At 38.3% G+C, this 20,959-nt stretch overlaps 1 protein-coding gene and 1 non-coding gene across 8 annotated transcripts; both read right to left on the minus strand.

Annotated features, from left to right (window-relative positions):
• Positions 1–1,274: 1,274 nt before the first annotated feature.
• On the minus strand, positions 1,275–15,978 carry LOC147512168 (Protein kinase superfamily protein). 7 transcript variants are annotated; one of them, XM_086595137.1, is made up of 26 exons: positions 15,309–15,978; positions 9,216–9,341; positions 8,902–9,135; positions 8,726–8,815; positions 8,546–8,635; positions 8,397–8,432; positions 8,217–8,306; positions 8,037–8,126; positions 7,858–7,947; positions 7,679–7,768; positions 7,503–7,589; positions 6,754–6,882; positions 6,552–6,653; positions 6,039–6,167; positions 5,797–5,925; positions 5,561–5,689; positions 5,319–5,447; positions 5,012–5,236; positions 4,780–4,872; positions 4,592–4,690; positions 4,394–4,483; positions 3,901–4,272; positions 3,524–3,814; positions 3,044–3,436; positions 2,686–2,929; positions 1,275–2,379 (listed from the first exon to the last, which is right to left on the minus strand). In XM_086595137.1, the coding sequence occupies exons 1-26, from the start codon at positions 15,364–15,366 to the stop codon at positions 1,695–1,697; spliced, it is 4,320 nt and encodes a 1,439-aa protein (XP_086451263.1). In that variant the 5' UTR covers positions 15,367–15,978; the 3' UTR covers positions 1,275–1,694. The 7 variants fall into 7 exon arrangements, with proteins under 7 accessions (XP_086451263.1, XP_086451267.1, XP_086451265.1 ...); XM_086595141.1 differs by lacking the exon at positions 8,217–8,306; XM_086595139.1 differs by lacking the exon at positions 7,858–7,947.
• Positions 15,979–17,710: 1,732 nt separating this feature from the next.
• Positions 17,711–17,782, minus strand: TRNAK-UUU (transfer RNA lysine (anticodon UUU)). Its single transcript has one exon. It is a non-coding gene; the product is annotated as a tRNA-Lys (tRNA).
• Between the last annotated feature and the right edge of the window lie 3,177 nt (positions 17,783–20,959).

Here is a 20,959-nt window from a genome sequence, read left to right on the forward strand (position 1 = left end):
ACCATTGAATTACAATTTGCATCATATATTTGGTAGGATGGCGGACCATTGGACTTACCCTTATGGACTGATATTTTGACTGGCTTTTGAGTCCCTCCAAACAATACAGTTGACGGTTTTTGGACAACCATCCTTTTGAACGTTATTGTTTCACCAAAAAATTGTGGAGTTGCGTGGGTGACTTGGATTCTTCGACTACAATCGTGAAGTTTCAGTTAGAAACTTAGAACATGGTAGCTTCGTTTGCTGTGAGAAAAGATCGAGGTGTCACCATTTATCATGTGTCTTTAATTTCTTAAAATATATATGAGCTATTTATTTATTTTTATTTATTTTTATTAAACTGAACTTCACTATGTCGAGTTATTGGATTGCACTGAAAGCAACTCAGTTTTCGGGAGGGCCTCTGATCTTCGCTCACATATATCTTCTCTCTCCTTTAAAGAACTCCCCAGTTACAGTATTTTTTTTTCATACGTCGTTTTTTTAATAATAGGCTTTAATAAATTTTAATAGTACTAAACTTTATTATTACAATTTCATGCTACAGCCTATATCATCTGAAATTTCGACAATTTAATCGAAAATTCTAGATAAATTTTCACACTATTATTACAACCCATGCTATCTAAACTTTCGACAATTCCATTTGAAATTTCGACAATTCTATTAGAAATTCTAGACAAATTTTCAGAAATTACTATTTTTTTTTATCCCGACAAATTTAACATATTTAATCTAAATTAGTGGGTTAGTAACTTAGTAGCCTAGTTAGCAATTCGTAATACGGCAAAAATTCGATACGAAAAATATTCGAATAAAATTCGAGCTTCAATAAGAATTCGTTTTTTCAATTTGGATTAAAAAAAACGGAAACGGCAAAAAGTCGGGTTCGTAAGTAATTCGAGTATAATACGAAACTAAAAAAAAAAAAAATACGATAAAATTTTATAACATACTTAGCAAACTTATAGTGACAATACAACTAATTTGCGAATTAATGATTTCTTGCCGAATTAATAAATTATTCCGTGTCATTGAAAAAATATGACTTTTTTAAACGTTTTCCGAATTAAACGAATAATTCGCTAAATTGTTAACTATAATTAGTGGGACCTCTTTACATCTAGAACAACAAATCGGGTCCGGAATTTAAATTTTTAATGATTGATTCAAATTTGAATTTTAGAATAGGAGTTTTTTATTAACCCGATTGATTTCGGTTTCGAATAGGTAGCCATGAAGCAGGAAGGACCGAAAATAAAAAAATGAAATTAGCCATGAAGCAGCAGCTTTTATTACAAACTGAAACTACATTATAGGCGTTAGTATGAGTAATGAAATTAAACTGAAAAGAAAATCTAAACTACCTCAACAAAGAATATTTATTAGGATTAAGAAGACAAATGCTTCCTATAAATGACGGAAGCACTGGCTCTACAAAGGTTATATTTCGAGAAAAATTGGCCGGTAGTCTCTGTTACTGTAATGTGCTGCTTCTTTCTAAATTCTCATTTCCAATTTCTGAGAGCAGCAATTACTGTGCAGGTCATAACTTTACAAGCATTTTGAGTCCTTAGCGACACCTCAAATTTATTTACATCAGTCTCAACTTGCTTGATCAATGTTTAATGAATGTGACTTCAAAACCAAGTGGAATACTACAACAAAACCATCTCAGGTAACTGGCTAAACTAATGGGATCCTCCCCATAATCTGAACACAGCTCCATGCTCGCTTACACTGCCTCTAGACGGACCTCTTACTCTCTGCCAGAACTGTCTCCTCTTCCCTGTTCTAAGAGGTCCTGAACTGGAATGTCTTCTAAATGATTCTGATGACTGTCGTCCCAATCTCCTTGATGTGCTTAATATGTCAGATGCAGAAAGTGCTCTACCGACTTCTAAACTGGAATCATAATCCGAGCAATGTGCATGCGAGGTTTCCAAAAGATGACCTGAACCATTGCTTGTCCTGATATCAATATCTACAACAGACATGTACTCCTGGCTACTTTCTGATCCTGCTTCTTTCGTTTCATCACACTCATTACACACAAGTTTTAAGGCCTGTACTACCTCACCCATAAATGGTCGGTGGGAGACTTCTGGTTGTACACACATTGAAGCTATAGCTGCTACCTTTGCTACACTATCAAATGGAAAATTAGACCCTAGAGATGGATCGATAATCATTTCAAGCCCTTCCTTACTAGTAAGAAGTGGACTTGCCCAAGCAACCAAGTTCTCTCGACCTTCAGGCTGTGACATGTCCACAGGCTTTCTTCCTGTTAGGAGTTCAAGAAGCACCACGCCATAGCTGTAAACATCACTCTTGACAAGAAGATGCCCGGTCATTGCATATTCTGGAGCTACATACCTAAGAAGAAGTAAGAAGTTATAAGTATAAAATAAAGGCAGAATTAGACAAGACATCTTTAAAAATACTATATTATATGGGTGTGCAGGTCCTGATCTGGGTGTTAAAAACCCCTAATATGAATCGGTGTTGAACAATTATCGAGCATCTTCACTAGTGTTAATCACAATTTATCTTCACACTAATTTAATCGACGAAGTGAAACTGGACCTAGCTGTTGTTTGATGGCCCTTTGTATTTATGCTCCATGCTTACTGAAGCATGTAACAAGTAATGTTGGTAATCATGAAAAAATAAATTTCTTACCCGAAAGTTCCCATAACACGTGTTGAGATGTGATTGCTTCCCTCATCTAAAGCTGTTCTAGCCAAGCCGAAATCAGATACCTTTGGAGTAAAGTCATGTTCCAATAATATGTTACTTGACTTGAAATCACGGTGGATAACATGGGGACTTGAGTCTTCATGCAAATAAGCTAGACCTCGAGCTGCACCAAGTGCTATTTTCGTCCGGGATCCCCAATCAAGCGGAGCAATTTCCTTATCAACTCCTGAACATACAGGAGGTATCATTCAAAACTATCGTAAAATGAGAACTTCTAAGATCAAATATTCATCAGAGCTATGCAGACAATCAAAGATGGAATGCTAGAAATCACTCTTACCGTGTAAATGTGATTCCACACTTCCATTGGGAATCAATTCATAGACCAGGCAGCGGGAACTGTCCTCAGTGCATATACCAATTAACTTCACCAAATTTCTGTGATGAAGACGGCTAAGCATTTCAACCTCCGCTAAGAATTCACGACCACCCTGTTGGTCATCTCTCTTAAGAATCTTTACGGCAACCTCTGATCCATCCTCCAGAGTACCTTTGTACACACGCCCAAAGCCGCCTTCACCGAGTATTCTTGAATCATCAAAGTTACAAGTGGCTCTTTCTATCTCATCGGCACTAAAAGTCTTAGCAGATCCTGTATATGGTGTGATACTAGAACCAAAGGATAGTGATGTAGAACTGATCCCACTTCCAAACATTGTAGACCCACCAGCACCTGATAAATTCGAAGTAACCACTACTTATTCAAAAAAGAAAAGCAGTTGGATGAACCCATGACAGGGTATTATTATAAGATTCTTACCTGATTGCTTTGCTATGGAACGTATTGAGCTCCTAGGAGTTTTTCCTGCAAGATGACTATGATTCCCACATTTTAACACCAAAAGCCAAGCAGCCCCAGCACACAAAACCAGGGCTGCAAAAGATGATAGAACTATGATAGCGATTATGCTGCCACCAAGTCCTCCTTCCCGTTTCCTCCTCACATCAACCCCCAAAGGATGTATTGCTCTTGCATTGTTTCCATTCCTGTAAGGTACTCCATCTATAACGGTAATGCTCGAGGGTGCCGAAGGTGGTGAGGGAGGAAGGCCTGAAAGGAGGCAACAGTCCTGATTAAGCAGTAGCATCCAAGATATAGCTAAAAAAGAGAAAAACTCCAATGAGATATATATCTACCTGGATAGCTAACATATAATACTTCATAGTCGCCAAAGAAGGAAGTCTTTAATGCAACCTGCTTGTGCCACAACTTTTCATATGTCAAAAATGCTGCGGTGTTATCAAACCTTTCTCCAAGTGGTACCAGATTAATGAGGACGTCTGTCTTCTCCAGTTCCTGGGCGGCTGCATTTGCTCCCATGATTCGAACTTGGCTTTGCTTCATGAAAACCCCTGCAGCTATCTCCTCAGCCAGCTCTGAAACTAAAGGGAAGAAGGTGTACAGTGCAACACCAAGACGCAGTCCAACTTTGATTGGCAAAACACAGCCACAGGGCGCTCCGGGAGGGCTGTTTGTTAATGGTTCCAAGCATGCAAGTGATGTACAATCTACAAGTAGAGTAAAGCTTATATTTTACCCACACAGTGCAACTGATGCAGTATACAACAGGAAAAACAAAACACAACACTAGTAATATCTATTATAACAGAGAGGCCGGTATTTATGTACCCTGATTAGGAGGCGGAGGTGGTAGCAGTGACATCTTTGGCTTCATTGGAGGAGACGCTAATGGAGCACTTAAAGGAGGACGAACTGGACCTTCAGACATAAAACAAATTCATGAAACATAGTGAGCATCCATCATCACTGTTGATGGAAAATAGCAGGTTCAGAATTAATCAAATATGTAAATCACTGATTCAATACTTTTGGTTTGTGCAGATGGAATTGCTGATGATGGGGTTGGTGCAGGTGAATCCTCAGCGACTGTTGAGGGAGACGGTGGTTGGACTGGGGAGACTGGACCTGCCATGTAAGAAGGTTAAATATCAACAAGGAGCCCGGGGGTGCATCTGAAACAGCCAGCACACATAATTGTTGGACTGTTTTAGTACCATGAGTCATTGGTGGAGGATAATGGTGCCTTAGCCTACTCCTTTTTGGTGCCACTGATGGAGGATGTGAAGGAGCGTGAGGGATAAGTGGACCTGTAATAGGAAAAACAAATGAGACACCAGAAGACACAATTATTTGAGAACTTACTTTCAACAAGGTCTTTATAGATTTTTTAGTTAAAAGGTGGGTGGGAGGGGGGTAAGGAAAAGAAAGAGAGAAGCTACTTATTACCTTGGTTGTTGTAACTTGGAGGAACAACTGAATTCGATGGTGCAAGAGCAGGAGTGAGTCCTTCACCTCTATGATGCCGCTTATTAGATGAAATTGGGGGTAAAGATGCTGGACTACGAAGCAATTTCTTTTTATCATGCTTGGGAGATACTACTGAAGGTGCAGGCACAATATTAGAGGGCCTTACGGCTTTGTATGGCGCAGGAGCTAGAGTAGGAGGGTGGTCTGTGAGAAATGTGCACATTCATTAGCATAAAGTTGTTGCTTACCAGTCCACAGTGAAGGCTCAACAAGATTCTCCAAATACCTTTTGCCGGCGGATGGTTCATGGGTGACAACTGGTCAAATCGTTGCTTTGGAGGTGCAGAAGCTGGCATTCCATATTCCTTCTTACTGGTGCTGGGCGGAGGGGATGATATTGGAGACACAACATGCTCTGAAACATCATTCTGGATATTAAAATCTATAATCAACTAGAAATATATCTAAAATTTGACATGGTCGCTCCTTAAACCCAGGGTATAGGGTGTTACTGACTTCCCAAAGTACCTTTTGTTGGTGAATGACTCATGGGTGACGACTGGTGAAATGTTTTCTTCAGAGGTGGAGCACTTGGCATTCTAAATTCCTTCCTAGTGGTGATGGGAGGAGGAGTCGGCATTGGAGACACAGCATGATCTGTGACATCAGAATTGGACATAATCACTCCACAACAATTACAAAAGTATCTACAAGTAAGGTTGGTTGATCTTCAAATTCATGTTAATCACTGATTTGCCATGTACCTTTTACAGGGTGATGATTCACGGGTGAAAACCGACTGGATATTTCTTTTGGAGGAGCAGCAACTGGCACTCCATTTTCCTTATTACTGGTGCTGGGGGGAGGAGGCGACATTGGAGACACAACATGTTCTGTAACATCAAAGTTGGACATTATCAATCTACAATCAATTACAGAAGTATTTAAATTTCAGGTTGGTCGATCCTCAAATCCAAATATTGTGGAATACTAATTTGCAATGTACCTCTAATAGGGGGTTGGTTCACGGGTGTAAACCGGTTAGATTTTTCCATTGGAGGCGCAGCAACTGGCTCTCCATACTTCTTATTAACGGTACTGGGGGGAGGAGGCGATGTTGGACGCTCAGCATGTACTGTAACATCAAATTTGGACACTATCAATCTAAAATAAGCTACAGAAGTATATACGGCTTAAGTTGGTTGATTGTCAAATCCAGGGTAGAAGAACATGTTGTACGGTTTAGCAACTCAATTCAGATTTTACAAGTAGGTGCTGAGCACTAATTACCTTGTAATAATACATCTTATTTGATGAAATGAAAAAAAAAATTCTATACAAAATCAGCTTCCAACCAGAAACCCATATCTAGACATAGTAGTCCCAAAAGAAGTACCCAGGATTGATGTGAAGGATTCGGGCATCAGTAGTTACAGAGAAAAGACAATAGACCTATTCTCAGATGTAACTACGTGAATGCTATGCTATGTATACCTCTAATTTTTCTCCCCAGGTGTACCTGATAATGGAGATGGAGCAACTCCTGGTTTGGATGGGTGCATAACCACTGGTTCTTCAGGAATTGTTCTTGGCGGTGATTCAACTGGAGACACGCCATGCTCTGTGACACTTGGACATAATTAATCTATAATCAATTACAAAAATTACCATTTTTTTCAAGTTGGTGATCTCAAATCCAAGAGATATGGATTCAAACATACCTTTTGTTGGGGGATGATTCACAGGTGACGATTGGCTGGAGGTATCCTTTGGTGGTGCAGCAACTGGAATTCCATATTGCTTCCCACTAATGCTCGGGGGAGGAGTTGACATTGGAAACACAGAATGTTCTGCAGCATCATTTTTGGACATTATCAAGTCTAAAATCACTTGTAAAGTATATACTTTTGAATTGGTTGATCCACGTGTTCAGGGTGTAGAGAATTCTTCTCAAGAAATAATAAGACAATAGTTCAGACACAATTTTACAGATTTCAACACAATGAACGCATAGCATCCTTATATTTCTATTATTTGAACCAATGATGTAGCAAAATGTGAATGCAGAGGAACTGGAATTCCATGTTGCTTCCCACTAGTGCTGGGGGGGGAGGAGTTGACATTAGAGACAAAGAGTGCTCGCTGCAGCATCATTTTTGGACATTATCAAGTCTAAGATCAATTATACACTTTTGAGTTGGTTGATCCACGTGTTTAGAGTGTCGCGAATTCTTCTCAAGAAATAATAAGATAACAGTTCTGCCACAATTTTACAGATCCAAACACATATCATCCTTACTCTATCCCAAGACAAATGGTAGGAGGGATTTGAAAGATCAGAGCATTGGGGCCGTTGAGAATGTTATATTATCATATTTCTGTTATTTGAACCAATGAGAAAAAGAAGTACCAAAATGTGACTTCTCCAAGAATGGTGGTCAAACCACTGATTTATCTCATTTTGGCGTACCTTGTACTGTAGGAGCAATTCCAGGTTTTGAGGGTTGCACCGGTAGTGGCTTTTCTGGAATATCTATTGGTGGTGATGCAACAGGCACTGGGTTATTGGAAAAGAAGCTGCATTATGTTCTATTGCAACTGGAAATCAAGTCATTGTAGTTGGCATGAATGTGTCATTACGTGTACCTGATACTGCAGATGGAGCAATTCCCGGTTTAAACGGTTGCACTGGTAGTGGTTTTTCTGTAATATCTAGTGGTGGTGATGCAACAGGTACTGTCTTGTTGGAAAATAAGCTGCATTAGGTTCTACTGCAGCTGGAAATGAAGTCATCGTAGTTGGCATGAAGATGTCATTACATGTACCTGATACTGTGGATGGAACAATTCCCGGTTTGGAGGGTTGCACCGGTAGTGGGTTTACTGGAATATCTATTGGTGGCGACGCAACAGGTACTGTATAGTCAGAAAAGAAGCTGCATTAGGTTCTATTGCAACTGGAAATCAACTCATGGTAGTTGGCATGAAAATCTCATTAGGTGTACCTGATACTGCAGATGGAGCAACTCCAGGTTTGGAGGGTTGCACCGGTAGTGGCTGTTCTGGAATATCTATTGGTGGTGATGCAACAGGTACTGTATAGTCAGAAAACGAAGCTGCATTATGTTCTATTGCAACTGGAAATCAAATCATGGTACTTGGCATGAAAATTTCATTAGGTGTACCTGGTACTGCAAATGGAGCAATTCCTGGTTTGGAGGGTTGCGCCGGTAGTGACTTTACTGGAATATCTATTGGAGGTGATGCAACGGGTACTGTATAGACACAAAAAGAAGCTGCATTATGTTCTATTGCAACTGGACATCAAATCATGGTAGTTGGCATGAAAATCTCATTAGATGTACCTGATACCGCGGATGGTAGTGGCTTTAGCGGAATACCTATCGTTGGTGATGCAACAGGTAATGTATTGTCAGAAAAGAAGTTGCATTAGGTTCTATTGCAACTGGAAATCGAGTCATGGTAGTTGGCATGAAAATCTCATTAGGTGTACCTGATACTGCAGATGGAGCAATTCCAGGTTTGGAGGGTTGCACCGGTAGTGGCTTTTCTGGAATATCTATTGGTGGTGATGCAATAGGTACTGTATAGTCAGAAAACGAAGCTGCATTATGTTCTATCGCAACTGGAAATCAAATCATGGTAGTTGGCATGAAAATCTCATTGGGTGTACCTGGTACTGCAGATGGAGCAATTCCTGGTTTGGAGGGTTGCACCGGTAGTGACTTTACTGGAATATCTATTGGAGGTGATGCAACAGGTACTGTATAGTCACAAAAAGAAGCTGCATTATGTTCTACAGAAACTGGACATCAAATCATGGTAATCGGCATGAAAATAATGAATTACCTAGAGCATGTGGCGCCGTAACAGGGATCTGAATGTCTGGTGCAGTTTTTTGTGACACACTTTGTGGCGTGGGAGGTATTAGTTCTGGCACTGTTTGGGCCATAGGTGCTGACTTATTTGATGGAACTACTACTGGAGGACTTGGTGCTATTGACGGTACTAGCACTTCAATGGTTTGAGGGACAGGTGCAAGTTTTTGGGGTGGAGAGGAACTAGGAGAATGTAAAATAGGTCCTGCATTATCCAATCATAATCCTTATTGAATGACACTATAATAATAGAAATTTGATTGTTTGATGATTCAGCAAGGTTACCATCAAAAAGAGGTGATGCACTTGGTGTGCTGTTTTGCAGTAATTTTTCATCATCAGCTAGGCCAGGTATTCCTTCTTCTATGGGAGCAGCAGAAAAAGTTGCTGGCAGTGGGGATATAGTATTGCCTGCAGAGAAAAAAACAAACATTTCCCACTTTTGCATAAGTTGCAAGAAACCATTAAGTTTCTAAATGCTTCACAAGTCCTAAAGGGCCTACTAATCTGGAAGGTAAGAACATGGAAAAGATTGTCAATGTCCTAAACAATTCTAAACTTTTACCCAAAAATGAGATACTTACTCTAACTATGTGTGTCTCAGTATAGGACACATAGAAGCACAAAACATTACTGAAGAAACGGGATGTCCTTGTTAACTACACATCTACTTTATATGCTATTGGTTTCTCAACATTATATTTTGTAAAAGGTTATTTCATGAAATTACAATTACTAATGGTTTGTGCGCAATGAAAAGGCATTTAAAAAAAAATAGTTTTTATGTACTTAGTGATGACAATCTCGAACAAATAGATATGAGCTATAAGTATATTAAACGAGACTATATGGGAAGATCAACAGCCCGTTATGATTTTTTGTCAAAATGTAAAACCCTCAAGTAACTTCCCGTTGATCTTTTTACCTCTAAAAGGTAAAAATGTAACAAAACGCATAAGATTCCTGGTTAGGACCTCTGGAATCTTTACCGACAACCTAACGAACACATTATTCGCAACGAAGCTTCAACAAAATAGGAGATTGCCTGCCACAACAACAACAAAAATCAGGACGCCCAACAAAATAAAAGTTAGTGTTTCCTGTACCCTTGTGGACTTTGGGCTCACAACCTCTGAGTCAACAATGAACCCAGACTTCATCAATTCAACCCTCGTTGCTAACAATGTCCACCTTGGGTAAGTATCCCTCAGGCAACACATATATTGCTGAAAACATACATTTCTCTTCCCCATGTACTTCAACAGACTTCTGTTGCCACTTCCGCAGCCAAAATGTGTGCTCGAAAATCTTATTGGCACAAACTCAGTCCATGATGCCCCTTCGATTTATTCAGAAAACATACATCTTGATAGGTAAGATATCTTACAGGGACTGGTGGGTTATGAACGGGGTCTGTACTCTGTAGTAACAGATTCCACAAACAAGATGGCCTTGAACTTTCGACACATGCACCAGATTGTCATCTTTGCATTGCACAAGTTTGCTCCGTGCGTAACCATTTTATGATCATAAATTTCTTTTAGCTTTGTGACCAAATTGTCTGTCGTTCAACCAACTCCACAAGCCACTTTGTTTTATCCACTAGAATGTAATCATCTGTTCATCTATCTATTATGACCAAGGCTGTATTTACAATACATATTTCTTTTGCAGAAAAAAACTAATTCTACCTCAAATCAGTCAACACGTCAAGAGTGTGAACTGATGCATCAACCTTTCTGATCTATATAATCCAGTGCCTCACATTGGCCCTTAACAAATATAATGTGAGACCTTGGTAAAAGTAAAATTTTCAACTTGTCGACCACTGCTTGTATGAGCATATATATGTCATGAGGCGGTGCAATCAAATTATCAAGGAGCTAAACTTTGTTAAAAGCATAAGTATTCCTCAAGAGTAAAAAACATCATAATTTAGGATCCAAACACCACTTGATTAGTTGATTTGCCTCATTCTTGGCTTTGACACCATCCTTAGTTTGATTAGATTTTGAGCTGTTTTCTGTATTCCAGCAGGCAGCTGACATCTATTGCCACCTTTGCAGTCAGAATGTGTGCTCACATTTTTGTAGACAACAAGTAAGTTCAAAATGCTCTTGAATTTCCAAACATGTTGATGCAATCGCAATTAAACGAATTCCACGAATACTCAATAAAATCAATTCAATTCAATCCAAAAATTAACTATGGCAAAGGCCTACAACTCCTTATATAGGAAAAGAACTTCTAAAACAAATAAAACACCCTAAATTCGGAATTAATAATAACTCCAAAATACTCTTATACTAAATAACCTCAAAATACTAATTAGACTCAATTCTAATACTCCCTAATGACATAGAAACTAATATAGGACTCAATTATCAATGTGAAACCCTAATTCAAATCATACTCCCCCACTTGAAGAACTCGACTCCAACGAGTTAAAAGTCTTCTTAGATCTCCAATCACTACGACGATGAGATAGCAAATAAGCATCCTTCCCAACTTTAGCAAGCACGATCTGAGGAGACGACATCTTATGCAATGGTTGATTACGCAATGTAAAGACACATCGACCCTGAGAAAGACGATAAATCTGCTCCCAAGCACGATAAACAGCTCGGACACTAATTGCCAAGTAGTGCCTAAGACCAAGTCACATGCATCAAGACTACTCACATGACAAAGAATATAGTCACTAAAATCTCTCATACGAACACCAACTCGAACTGCCTCTGCTAATTCCTCAAAATCTCCAACTCTGAAAGAATGCACCTTCGTAGGTCGACGATGTACCATAGTAGTCAAACCAAGTGTGTCAACCATACAACCAGAAATCAAAGAAATACTACTACCATTATCCAAAACCACATAAGCAGGACAAGTCTTAGAAGCCAGTGGATTATATAAAGTAGCACTCTGTTGGAAAACATTACCACGTGCAGACTCATGTACTGGCGAAACATGCGGTAGAAGCATAGGGAACCCTGTATCTGCTGGAGTAAAAATTCCCTCAGATGTGTCTCTATATGCTTCATCATTCGTCTCAAGTTGAGGTGACTCCATATCAATAGTCAAAACTGGCTTCTTACGACAATTTGCTTGAACATGACCTTCTTGACCACAACTGTAACACTTGACAATTATCTTCGGACCTATGAGAGTAGCTCTGTAAGATGACATATAACTCATTTTCTTCTCAGACTCAGAAGCAAAACTATAAGTTTCCTCCAAGGTGACAATTCGTACATGGACTAAATCATACCGAATATCTCCCCTAAGACCATGCAGATAACGACGAATGCGGACTTCTTCACTCTCTGGTAGATTGCAATGTAGACGATAAAAGGACTCAGTATACCCTTGCACAGTCTTAGAATCTTGTTTCAAATCTTGCAACTTCCCGTACAATTGCATAATTCATAGGCACAAACAGTGACCAAAGCTTCTTTCATGCACTCCCATGTAGTGACTTGACCCAAATTCTGGGGTAGGCGTTGTTGGAGAAACTATGTCCACCAAATCAAAGCAAAACCGTGAAGCCTAGTAGCAACCCAAGAAACCTTGCGATCTTCTGACATATTTTGATAAGCAAACACGTTTTCCATCGTGGCAATCCACTCAAAACAGATCTCGGGTTCCAAAATACCTGTAAACTCTGGAATATAAACTTTTGGCTTGAACTCACGCTCAGTTGGTGGAGGACGATTCACAATAATGAGGCAAATTATCTCTACAAGGTTCATTTCCATTTGTCAACAAATCTCGTAACTCAGCAAAATGTACATCGAGAGAAGTCGTCAAATCCACTTTCAATTTCTCAAATTTTCATTTGAAGCAATGAACTCCTCATCATAACCAGATGTTTTCTCAATTATATCATTCACACTCTTCTCTAATGCCTCAAATTTTACATTAAGTTCTCTACAGGTATTTGGAACCTGAGGTTTGTTTTGAGTGGATTGCCACGATAGAGAACGTGTTTGCTTATCAAAATATGTCAAAAGATCGCAAGGTTTCTTGGGTTGCTACTAGGTTTCACGGTTTTGCTTTGATTTGGTGGACAGAGTTTCTCCAACAACGCCTGCCCCAGAATTTGGGTCAAGTCACTATATGGGAGTGCATGAAAGAAGCTTTGGTCATTGTTCAAGAGACTTTGGGTCAAGTCACTAATTATAGGCATGCAAATATTTATTACAATACTCCTTTGAACAAGAGACTTGATTCTGCCTCAAATCTGGCACAAGTTTGATCATCCTCAAGAGTATAAATTGGTTCTGCGTATTTGTGTCTAGAAAAAAAGTATACCCTCTCTCACTCTAACTTCATGGATCGTATGAGCATGAAGGAACTACACTTGCTGATATAACAGCAATACAATATGAGTATCCCTTGAGAGAGAGAAAAAAGTCGTCAATTTATTTTATTTAAAGGAAAAACAAAAAAACAAAAATGATTAATTTGTGCCATCCTGGCTTCGATAAGACCCTTGCAATTGTCAACTATGAAGCTATTTGCTAAATCATTTTTCTTTTTGTTCTCATTTCTTGTTCAACTTCTGCAAAAGAATCCACTTTTATAAAGACGAGTCGCACCTCAAAGGAGTATTTGTAATCCAATCCCCCAAATTGTCATAGACTCCTCATGCATGACATTGCAGGTAACCTTTTCTGCAGGAGATAGCTGAATTGTGCTACAAGCTTTCAAAACGTACTCCTCCCACTCATCCTCATCCTCATCCTCTAACGTTTGTTGTTAATTAAGATCTTTGTAACAGTATTTGACCCCCCGCCCCCACCAATTGCAGGTAACCTTTTCTACAAGAGATAGCTGAATTGTGCTACAAGCTTTCAAAACGTACTCCTCCCACTTGTCCTCTAATGTTTGTTGTTGAGGCCATTAAGATCTTTGTAACAGTATTTGAACCAGAAAATCTTCGACTTTGAACTTTCCAAATACAAGTTTTTCCTCCCACCTTGAGCTTGAGCTTGAAACTCAAAGCCTTTCGGTTTTGTTGGCATCCCTTTTTTAATCCTTGGACCTCCAATACATTACCTCTCATACCACATGGTAGGAAATCAACACACCATGCAATACCACAAAGATAGGCAACATTGTTTGCCTTTTCCAATACTCAGATCCCAAACTATAAAGAACCTTCTAAAACTTAAGATTCCGAGAGGAGCAACCAACTAAAAATATAATAGAAACGCAAAGGCAAACACAAGGATTAACCCTCTTTTTGTGGTGGGAGGGGGATGGGGATGGTAAATGTTCGTTTAAGCCAAATCAATGTGCAAACTCATAGACCCTTACCCACTGTTCCTAAATACAAATCAAACTGTAAATGGTTTTAGCTTGGGTCAACTAACAATACATACACACGTAAATATATGTATTCCTACATGGAGTCTGCCAACGTCTGAGCCGCATCACCAAGAAATGTGGTGTCAGGGGGACTGGGACTCGAGTGATCAAGAGTTGGTTTAAGGCCGTGCCAACTGTTTTCAAATCTACCACTAATCATATGATGAGTCGTGTGACATTTCCTACAAGTTGTTATAAACAGCTCTTTTCAGGTACAAAAGATTAAATTTCCTTCTGAGTTATGGTCCTAGTCGTTTGGCGTCTAATAAAGCCAGAGCATATTCTTGGTCTATGCTTGATATCTTATATTTCTTCATAACTCGGTAGGGGTTCCAAAAATCATGGTGAGGGTCATGCTGCCCCCAAGGGCCCAAGGCCCTTTTGCAATTGATCCCTCCACTGTCAAATAAATACCTGACAACTCTCAAAGCTCCATGTTATCTCCTACAGACGGGAGAACTAAGAATAAGAACGCTTTTACTGAAACCAGGATTTCACATAAAAAGGATATTGTTTCAGTCTTCACATTGTCTTTTTAGTGGACATTTACCACTGGGCATTTGATCAAGCTAGCCAGAAGTCGATTACTTAAGAGTCACGACAAAATTCAGTAAGTCCACAATCAATTCCTACCGGACTTAAAGTGGAAGCTGCAGTGTCTAAATGATGAGATCCTCTTACGAGAGCTAACAAGAATGTATTACAAAAGCTAGCAATAGACTTCTATTGAAAATCTATTGCTCCAACCTACACTAGTGAAGTTGATATTCCCTTTCACACAATGAGATTGTCAGATCCAGTTCTGACATCCATCCAGAAATTCTTTAACATCCAGCCAGTACCCATTTCAATGCATTGCAGGGGGAAACAAAATCCTACTTCATATATATATATATAAATAAAAACTTGTGAAACCAGCTCAGATCCCCAAATCGGTCTAAACACACTCATACACTAAGTGCATCAAATTATCCATTGAAAAAAATGTATAATTAAATTAAAAATCACCTGCAGATCCACGAAGTATGCATAGTTGTAGCACAAGAAGAAGCAGTTGCATCCCCATTCTTCTCCCAAAGAAAAAGCTGATAGATAAAATCTAAAGATATCCCATCCAAGCACTCCAAATACCAAAAAAAAAGAAAAAGAAAGAAAGAAACTAATAATGATATAAAACTGAGTCACCAAACAAACTGATATGAAAGATGGGGCAAACTTGAAGAAAGAACAAAACATATGTTAAATTAATGAAGACCCAGAAATAGTATGAGAAAAGCAACAACAAAAAGACAATTTACTGCAAACACAGAAAAGGGGACGTAGAGAAGTAATCAAGTTTGTGTTGTAAGATAAAAAGTACTGATATTTGCAGAGATTTGAGGTTGCAGCCATGTGGAAGAAAAGATAAAGATTAAAAAAAACGTTTCTTTCTTTTTTGTACTAACAAAGCTATTTAAGACTATTGAAACTGAAGTATGAATTGTTTGATAGAGAAAGCTCACAGAGATTACATAATTGACACTGAATAAGAGAGAGAGAGAGGGAGTTAAAGAAGGGTCTTTTTTTACTGTGCAAGTGTGAGAGTGAGGGAATGAAGATGCTTCAAAGAAAAAATATATATATGTTATAGTGGGAAAGTGAGATTATAACTGATTTAAGACTAAACAAAATAACGAACGACTATGTACAGTGGTAAACTGGTTTGTAAGTGGAATATTTGGCATTGAGAAGTGTGAGTGAAGGTCAAATAGCTGACACCTTTTTTCTTCTGTAAAATCATTTGTTTTTCTGTTTTTTAAGATTTTATTTAGATATGCATGGGACCCCACATGGACTATTGTCCCTACGAAATGGTGATTCATCCTCAAAACAGCGGTTTGTCTGGTGATTGTGAGACCTGTTTTTAGATTGTCATTAGTCAATAATAAAGTGATTAGTTTAGTGGGTTAATTAGACTAAACTCCCTCAAGTATGTACTAATTTAAACTAAACTCTTTTAAATCATTAGACTTAAATATTTATTCTGGTTTAAATTTTATTTAATTTCACAACTGTTTCTATTTTTTTTTTCTTGACCACTCTCGTTTCATACATTACCACTATATCTATACAAAATTATAATCCAAATACCAAAAATTTCAAACAATACCTACTTAGTAAATTGTTCAAATTATATTGTAAACTTTTATACTCATTATTCTCCCTTTGATACAATTAGAGAAATTTAGTATTTGGATGTTGTAATTAAGTATTATTGAGTTTACTTAAAGATGGATATGTTATTGGTGTTGGAGTTATGGGATTTAGACTATGATTGTTTTATGAAATCAAGTTGGGGTGGCGTGAGAGGAGAGAGAGTAGAGAGGGTGAGATTGAGAAGACATATAGAGGAAGATAGAGAAAAAGAAAGAGAGACGAAGAGAAGAGAAGAGATGATGAATAAGGACAGACAGAAACCAACTAATGACTTTTTGTCTATATACTCCCTCGGCCCAAAACATTTGCTCGGCTCACTTGATTATTAGATCTCAGAGGTGGATATTATAGAATTTTAGAGATTGGATATCATCTCATAATCATGAAAGTGATGAAACGACCATTTGTTTCTCTGCATATCTGATAGATGGGTCCTCATTTAAATTAACCCGTACGTGATGCTATCGATGTATGTAAAATTTTTGACCCCCCTCCTGTGGGCTGTCTTTTGCCTAAACTTTAGCCTATAGTCGATGTGATGATTTTAATCGAGACAATAAATTGGTGGTAAATGATACCTTTAATCAAATATTCATGATTTATCGAAAAAAACATCAAATATTCATGCTCATCTACTTATTTTAGAAGAGCCTCTGGGCTCTGGCCCATTAAAAGTTAGTATAGAATCTATGCTTTTCATGAAAGTGGCAAAGACTAATCTAGCGTGTAATGATGTAAACAAACACACAAACAAGCTCAATATACAATACAACAAAATTTACATATCTCATAATACACAATTACACACCAATAATGTAAGCAGTGAAGAACCTTGGAACCATTGACTGATTGGGAAATGATGGGATCGACTGTGATCAACATTGCCATAAAACAGAAAATATATATCTAGCTACATTTTACCTTTCCACTTGTAAAAAAAAAACATGAAATTAAAATTTCCAAGACTCAGCCAGAGAAACCTTTCTGAATACTCAATGAAATCGAACCTACCAAGATATCACATTGTTGATTGCTACCAAACAGGCGTGGGAAGCTAAGTGAAGAAAGAGGGCACTTGTTCACTAAGATTTTTATATGTCAGGTGGGGTAACCAATAATGCCCACTTACCAGTTACCAAACCCCAAGCCAAAAAGGTATTGTGAGAGAAGAAATGGCACATAATAAAGTAATTAGGTAATAAAATAAGATAATACGCCGTCTGTGGGGATCGAACCCACGACCACGTGGTTAAAAGCCACGCGCTCTACCACTGAGCTAAGAAGGCTGGTTGTTGTATTGTTATTTATTTTGTTATGTTTAATAGTTATCTGTTGTTTTTGTTAACTACAAAACGCAAAAAGGAAGGTTGTCTTTTTTTTAATAGAACACTTGTAATAGTTCATGAAGTAATTTTTGTGGTTTAAAGTGGTGTAACTTTAGGTCAAGGCCATCTCCATCAGTAATAGTACATGAATGTTTGTCAAAATTATGCCATACATCTAAGAAGACATTCTGGTTACAAAAAAAAAAAAAAAAAAAAATCTAAGAAGACCATTCTTTGTTGTCTGATTTGCTCAAAATTATGCCATACATATAAGAAGACATTCTTTGTTGTCTGATTTGTTTAAGTAGTTGTATGACTTGTATCGCTCTTAGAGTTCAACCGAGCCAATTTTGGTAAGGCCCAAGTCCAATCAATTGCAATTGCACGTGTATTTCGATTTTTGAGATGCTCAGCCGAAGTTGTTGTTGTTTTTTTCTTTTTCTTTTTTCTTCTTTTAGTAATGATAAAAGGAGGGGTGTAACACAAGGACTTTCTAGGAGGTCACTCATCTTTGTACTACATAATCTTGCCAAAACAACCTAAATTACATAGTTCTAATGGGATTGAGTGCATTAGTACTGGTACGATCGCATAGCCGACTATGTCTTTAGTTCCACATTTTGTATGTTATGTTAATTGGAGTGATCTAATTGCAAGCCCAACAATGCCTTGATAATTGATATTATGGATGGAACCTAGTTGTGTTTTGCTTGAACTCTCTCTAATTAGTAATTTACCTTGCTAAAATGAAAAAATATAAATGAAAAATGAAAATAATAATAATAATAATAATAATAATAATTTTCCTTGTTGAAAATATATTACAACTTACAAGAAAAGTAAGATTGTACGAACAGTTGCATATTCGTTTTTGGAACCACATAATAATCTAGGTGAATGCATATTGCGCATACATTGGTACACCATACTGATGTCATGCATCAGAAAAGGGAAAAACGAAAAAACAAATGGTGAAGAATAAGCTAGTCCAGTAAGTTTGATACACAGTCAAGTAATAGCTTAGCACACGACAATATAGCATCATGATTCGTCAAATGATTTACCTTCAAAAGAAACACAAAATTAATGTGCCTATCCCATGTTAAAGAATGGGTGTGCAAGGGCTTCTCGAGCTGTCAGCCTCTCAGATGGTTTGTATTTGAGGAGACCTTGCAAAAGGTTTGAAAAATCGCCAGCCTTGGGATTATGGGCACATTCTATCACAAGATCTTCAAGTTGAGGCTAATTCTCAACATATTCTGCGGTCTCCCTTGGATCAAACTCTGCCCAGTGTGCTAAAGTCCATTTGAAGAGCTTCTCGGATAATTTATTGGCATAAGTATATTTGTCCAACAAAATTTGGGGACAGAAAAGGCGGCCTCCCAAAGAAACTCGATCTTGAACAATATACAGCCAACACTCCACATATCGGGAGGGAAACTCCATTCAAGACCAAGCAAATTCTCCGGTGCACTATAGGCAGGTCTTCCACAACAATAACTAAGTATCCCATTGGAGTCCAGAGTTGAGCAGCCAAAAAGCCCAAAATCTACCGGTTTAATTGCCTTTGGTTTGATCGAACTGTCATCATCGTCACCGTCACAGGAGATACTTGTAGCTCTGTCTAGGAAATAACTAAGCAGCAATGGTTCAAGCTTCTCAAGAACAACGCAGAGATGTTTAGAGTGCACAAAAGAGCTCCGCATTTTTACGCAGCACGTTCCAGTTCTATTCTTATTTGCCAAATATTTAAGACACTCAGTTTTCCCCCTTCCGCCATTGGTCGACCATTCACTGCTAAATTTTTTGATGGCAACATGTTCTAGTTTCAGCATATCCCAGCATTCTAAAACCCTCGACGAAACACCACCACCAAACAGATAATCTTATAGCGATCACGTATAATCTCCCCAATGCTAAACGCATAATGTCCCAATTCGATAATACTACAGAGATGACGTGTATCCCCATTGCTAAACAAGTAACATCTCTTGTCGTCGTCAGCTCCATCATTTCTTTGTTGCATGAGCTGATCAGTTGAAGAGGAAATAACTATGCAAAGATGGTTAGAGTGCATAAAAAAGTTCCGCATTTGTACGCAATCCGTTCCACTTCTATCATGACGTGCCAAATATTCGAGAAGCTCAATGTCCCCGCTTCTGGCTTCGATCAGCCGTTCAACACCACTGAAAACTTTGATCGCAACAAGTTCTAACTTCAGCACATCCCAGCATTCTAAAACCTTCCACGAAGTGCCTTCATCAAGCTGTCTCATGATCATATAGTGATCACGTATGCTCTCCCCAATGCTAAACAAGTCGTGTCCCTCCTCGTCGTCAGCTTTATCTTTCTGTTGCCCAAGCTTAGGGCCGGCCCTGGGCCTATGCAGTCTAAGTTTTTGCATAGGGCCCCAAAGAAAAATCAAGATCAAGCCCCCATTCAGCCTTAAAAATCCCACTATATTAAACATATCCAGTACAAAAGCCCATATAGTTAAACAGATAAAAGAAACAAAAAGAGGCCCAATTGGGGAGTTTGCATTGGGCTTTTCAAAATTCAGGGCCGGCCCTACTGGCCAAGCTGAATAAACTTAATTGAGGCGGAGGCATATGAAGAACCATCCAAGTGATTCGTTACAGAAATCATTGCTCCGAGTATGTAGAATCTAAAACTTTTTCTTAGATCCAAAACACACGAGATGCCGCGCGCTAATACCGCTCTGCTATGCTATGCGTGATCTAATTTACTGGAACAGAACCAAGAAACTTTCTCTGGCCATATATATTCTCTATAACTTAATCGAACACACCTGCTGAAACTCACAAGATATCTTTTATTTACGGCTTCGCCATCAATGATCAGGGCATCCCACTATCTTAATAATCTCTCTTCTGGTCATTATAACACCCCGTGTTTTTATTCTTTTTCCTAAGAATAATAATAATAATAAAGATAATAACAATAAAGATAATATAATGGAAATAGATAAAACAGAGATAGGATATCCAGCAGTTACGGATAAAAGCCCGTAGGTAAATGGATAAGTGTTGTCCTTGTTTTTTGGGGAGTTTTCTCATGTAGAGTTTTGGGAAAAAAAAAAACACAACGAGGGTTTTAGAAAAAAAAAATGAGAGTTTT

This window comes from Coptis chinensis, chromosome 3, assembly GCF_015680905.1.
Source record: "Coptis chinensis isolate HL-2020 chromosome 3, ASM1568090v1, whole genome shotgun sequence".
Taxonomy (NCBI): Eukaryota; Viridiplantae; Streptophyta; class Magnoliopsida; order Ranunculales; family Ranunculaceae; genus Coptis; species Coptis chinensis.

Excerpts from the sequence above, each read along its gene's own strand:
- LOC147512168 (XM_086595137.1), bottom strand. The coding sequence starts at position 15,366 with ATGGGGATGCAACTGCTTCTTCTTGTGCTACAACTATGCATACTTCGT. Across the intron at positions 4,691-4,779 it reads TCCTCCACCAATGACTCATG|GTCCAGTCTCCCCAGTCCAA; the intron begins GTACTAAAACAG and ends CTTACATGGCAG. Across the intron at positions 4,273-4,393 it reads ACCTCCGCCTCCTAATCAGG|ATTGTACATCACTTGCATGC; the intron begins GTACATAAATAC and ends CTCTACTTGTAG.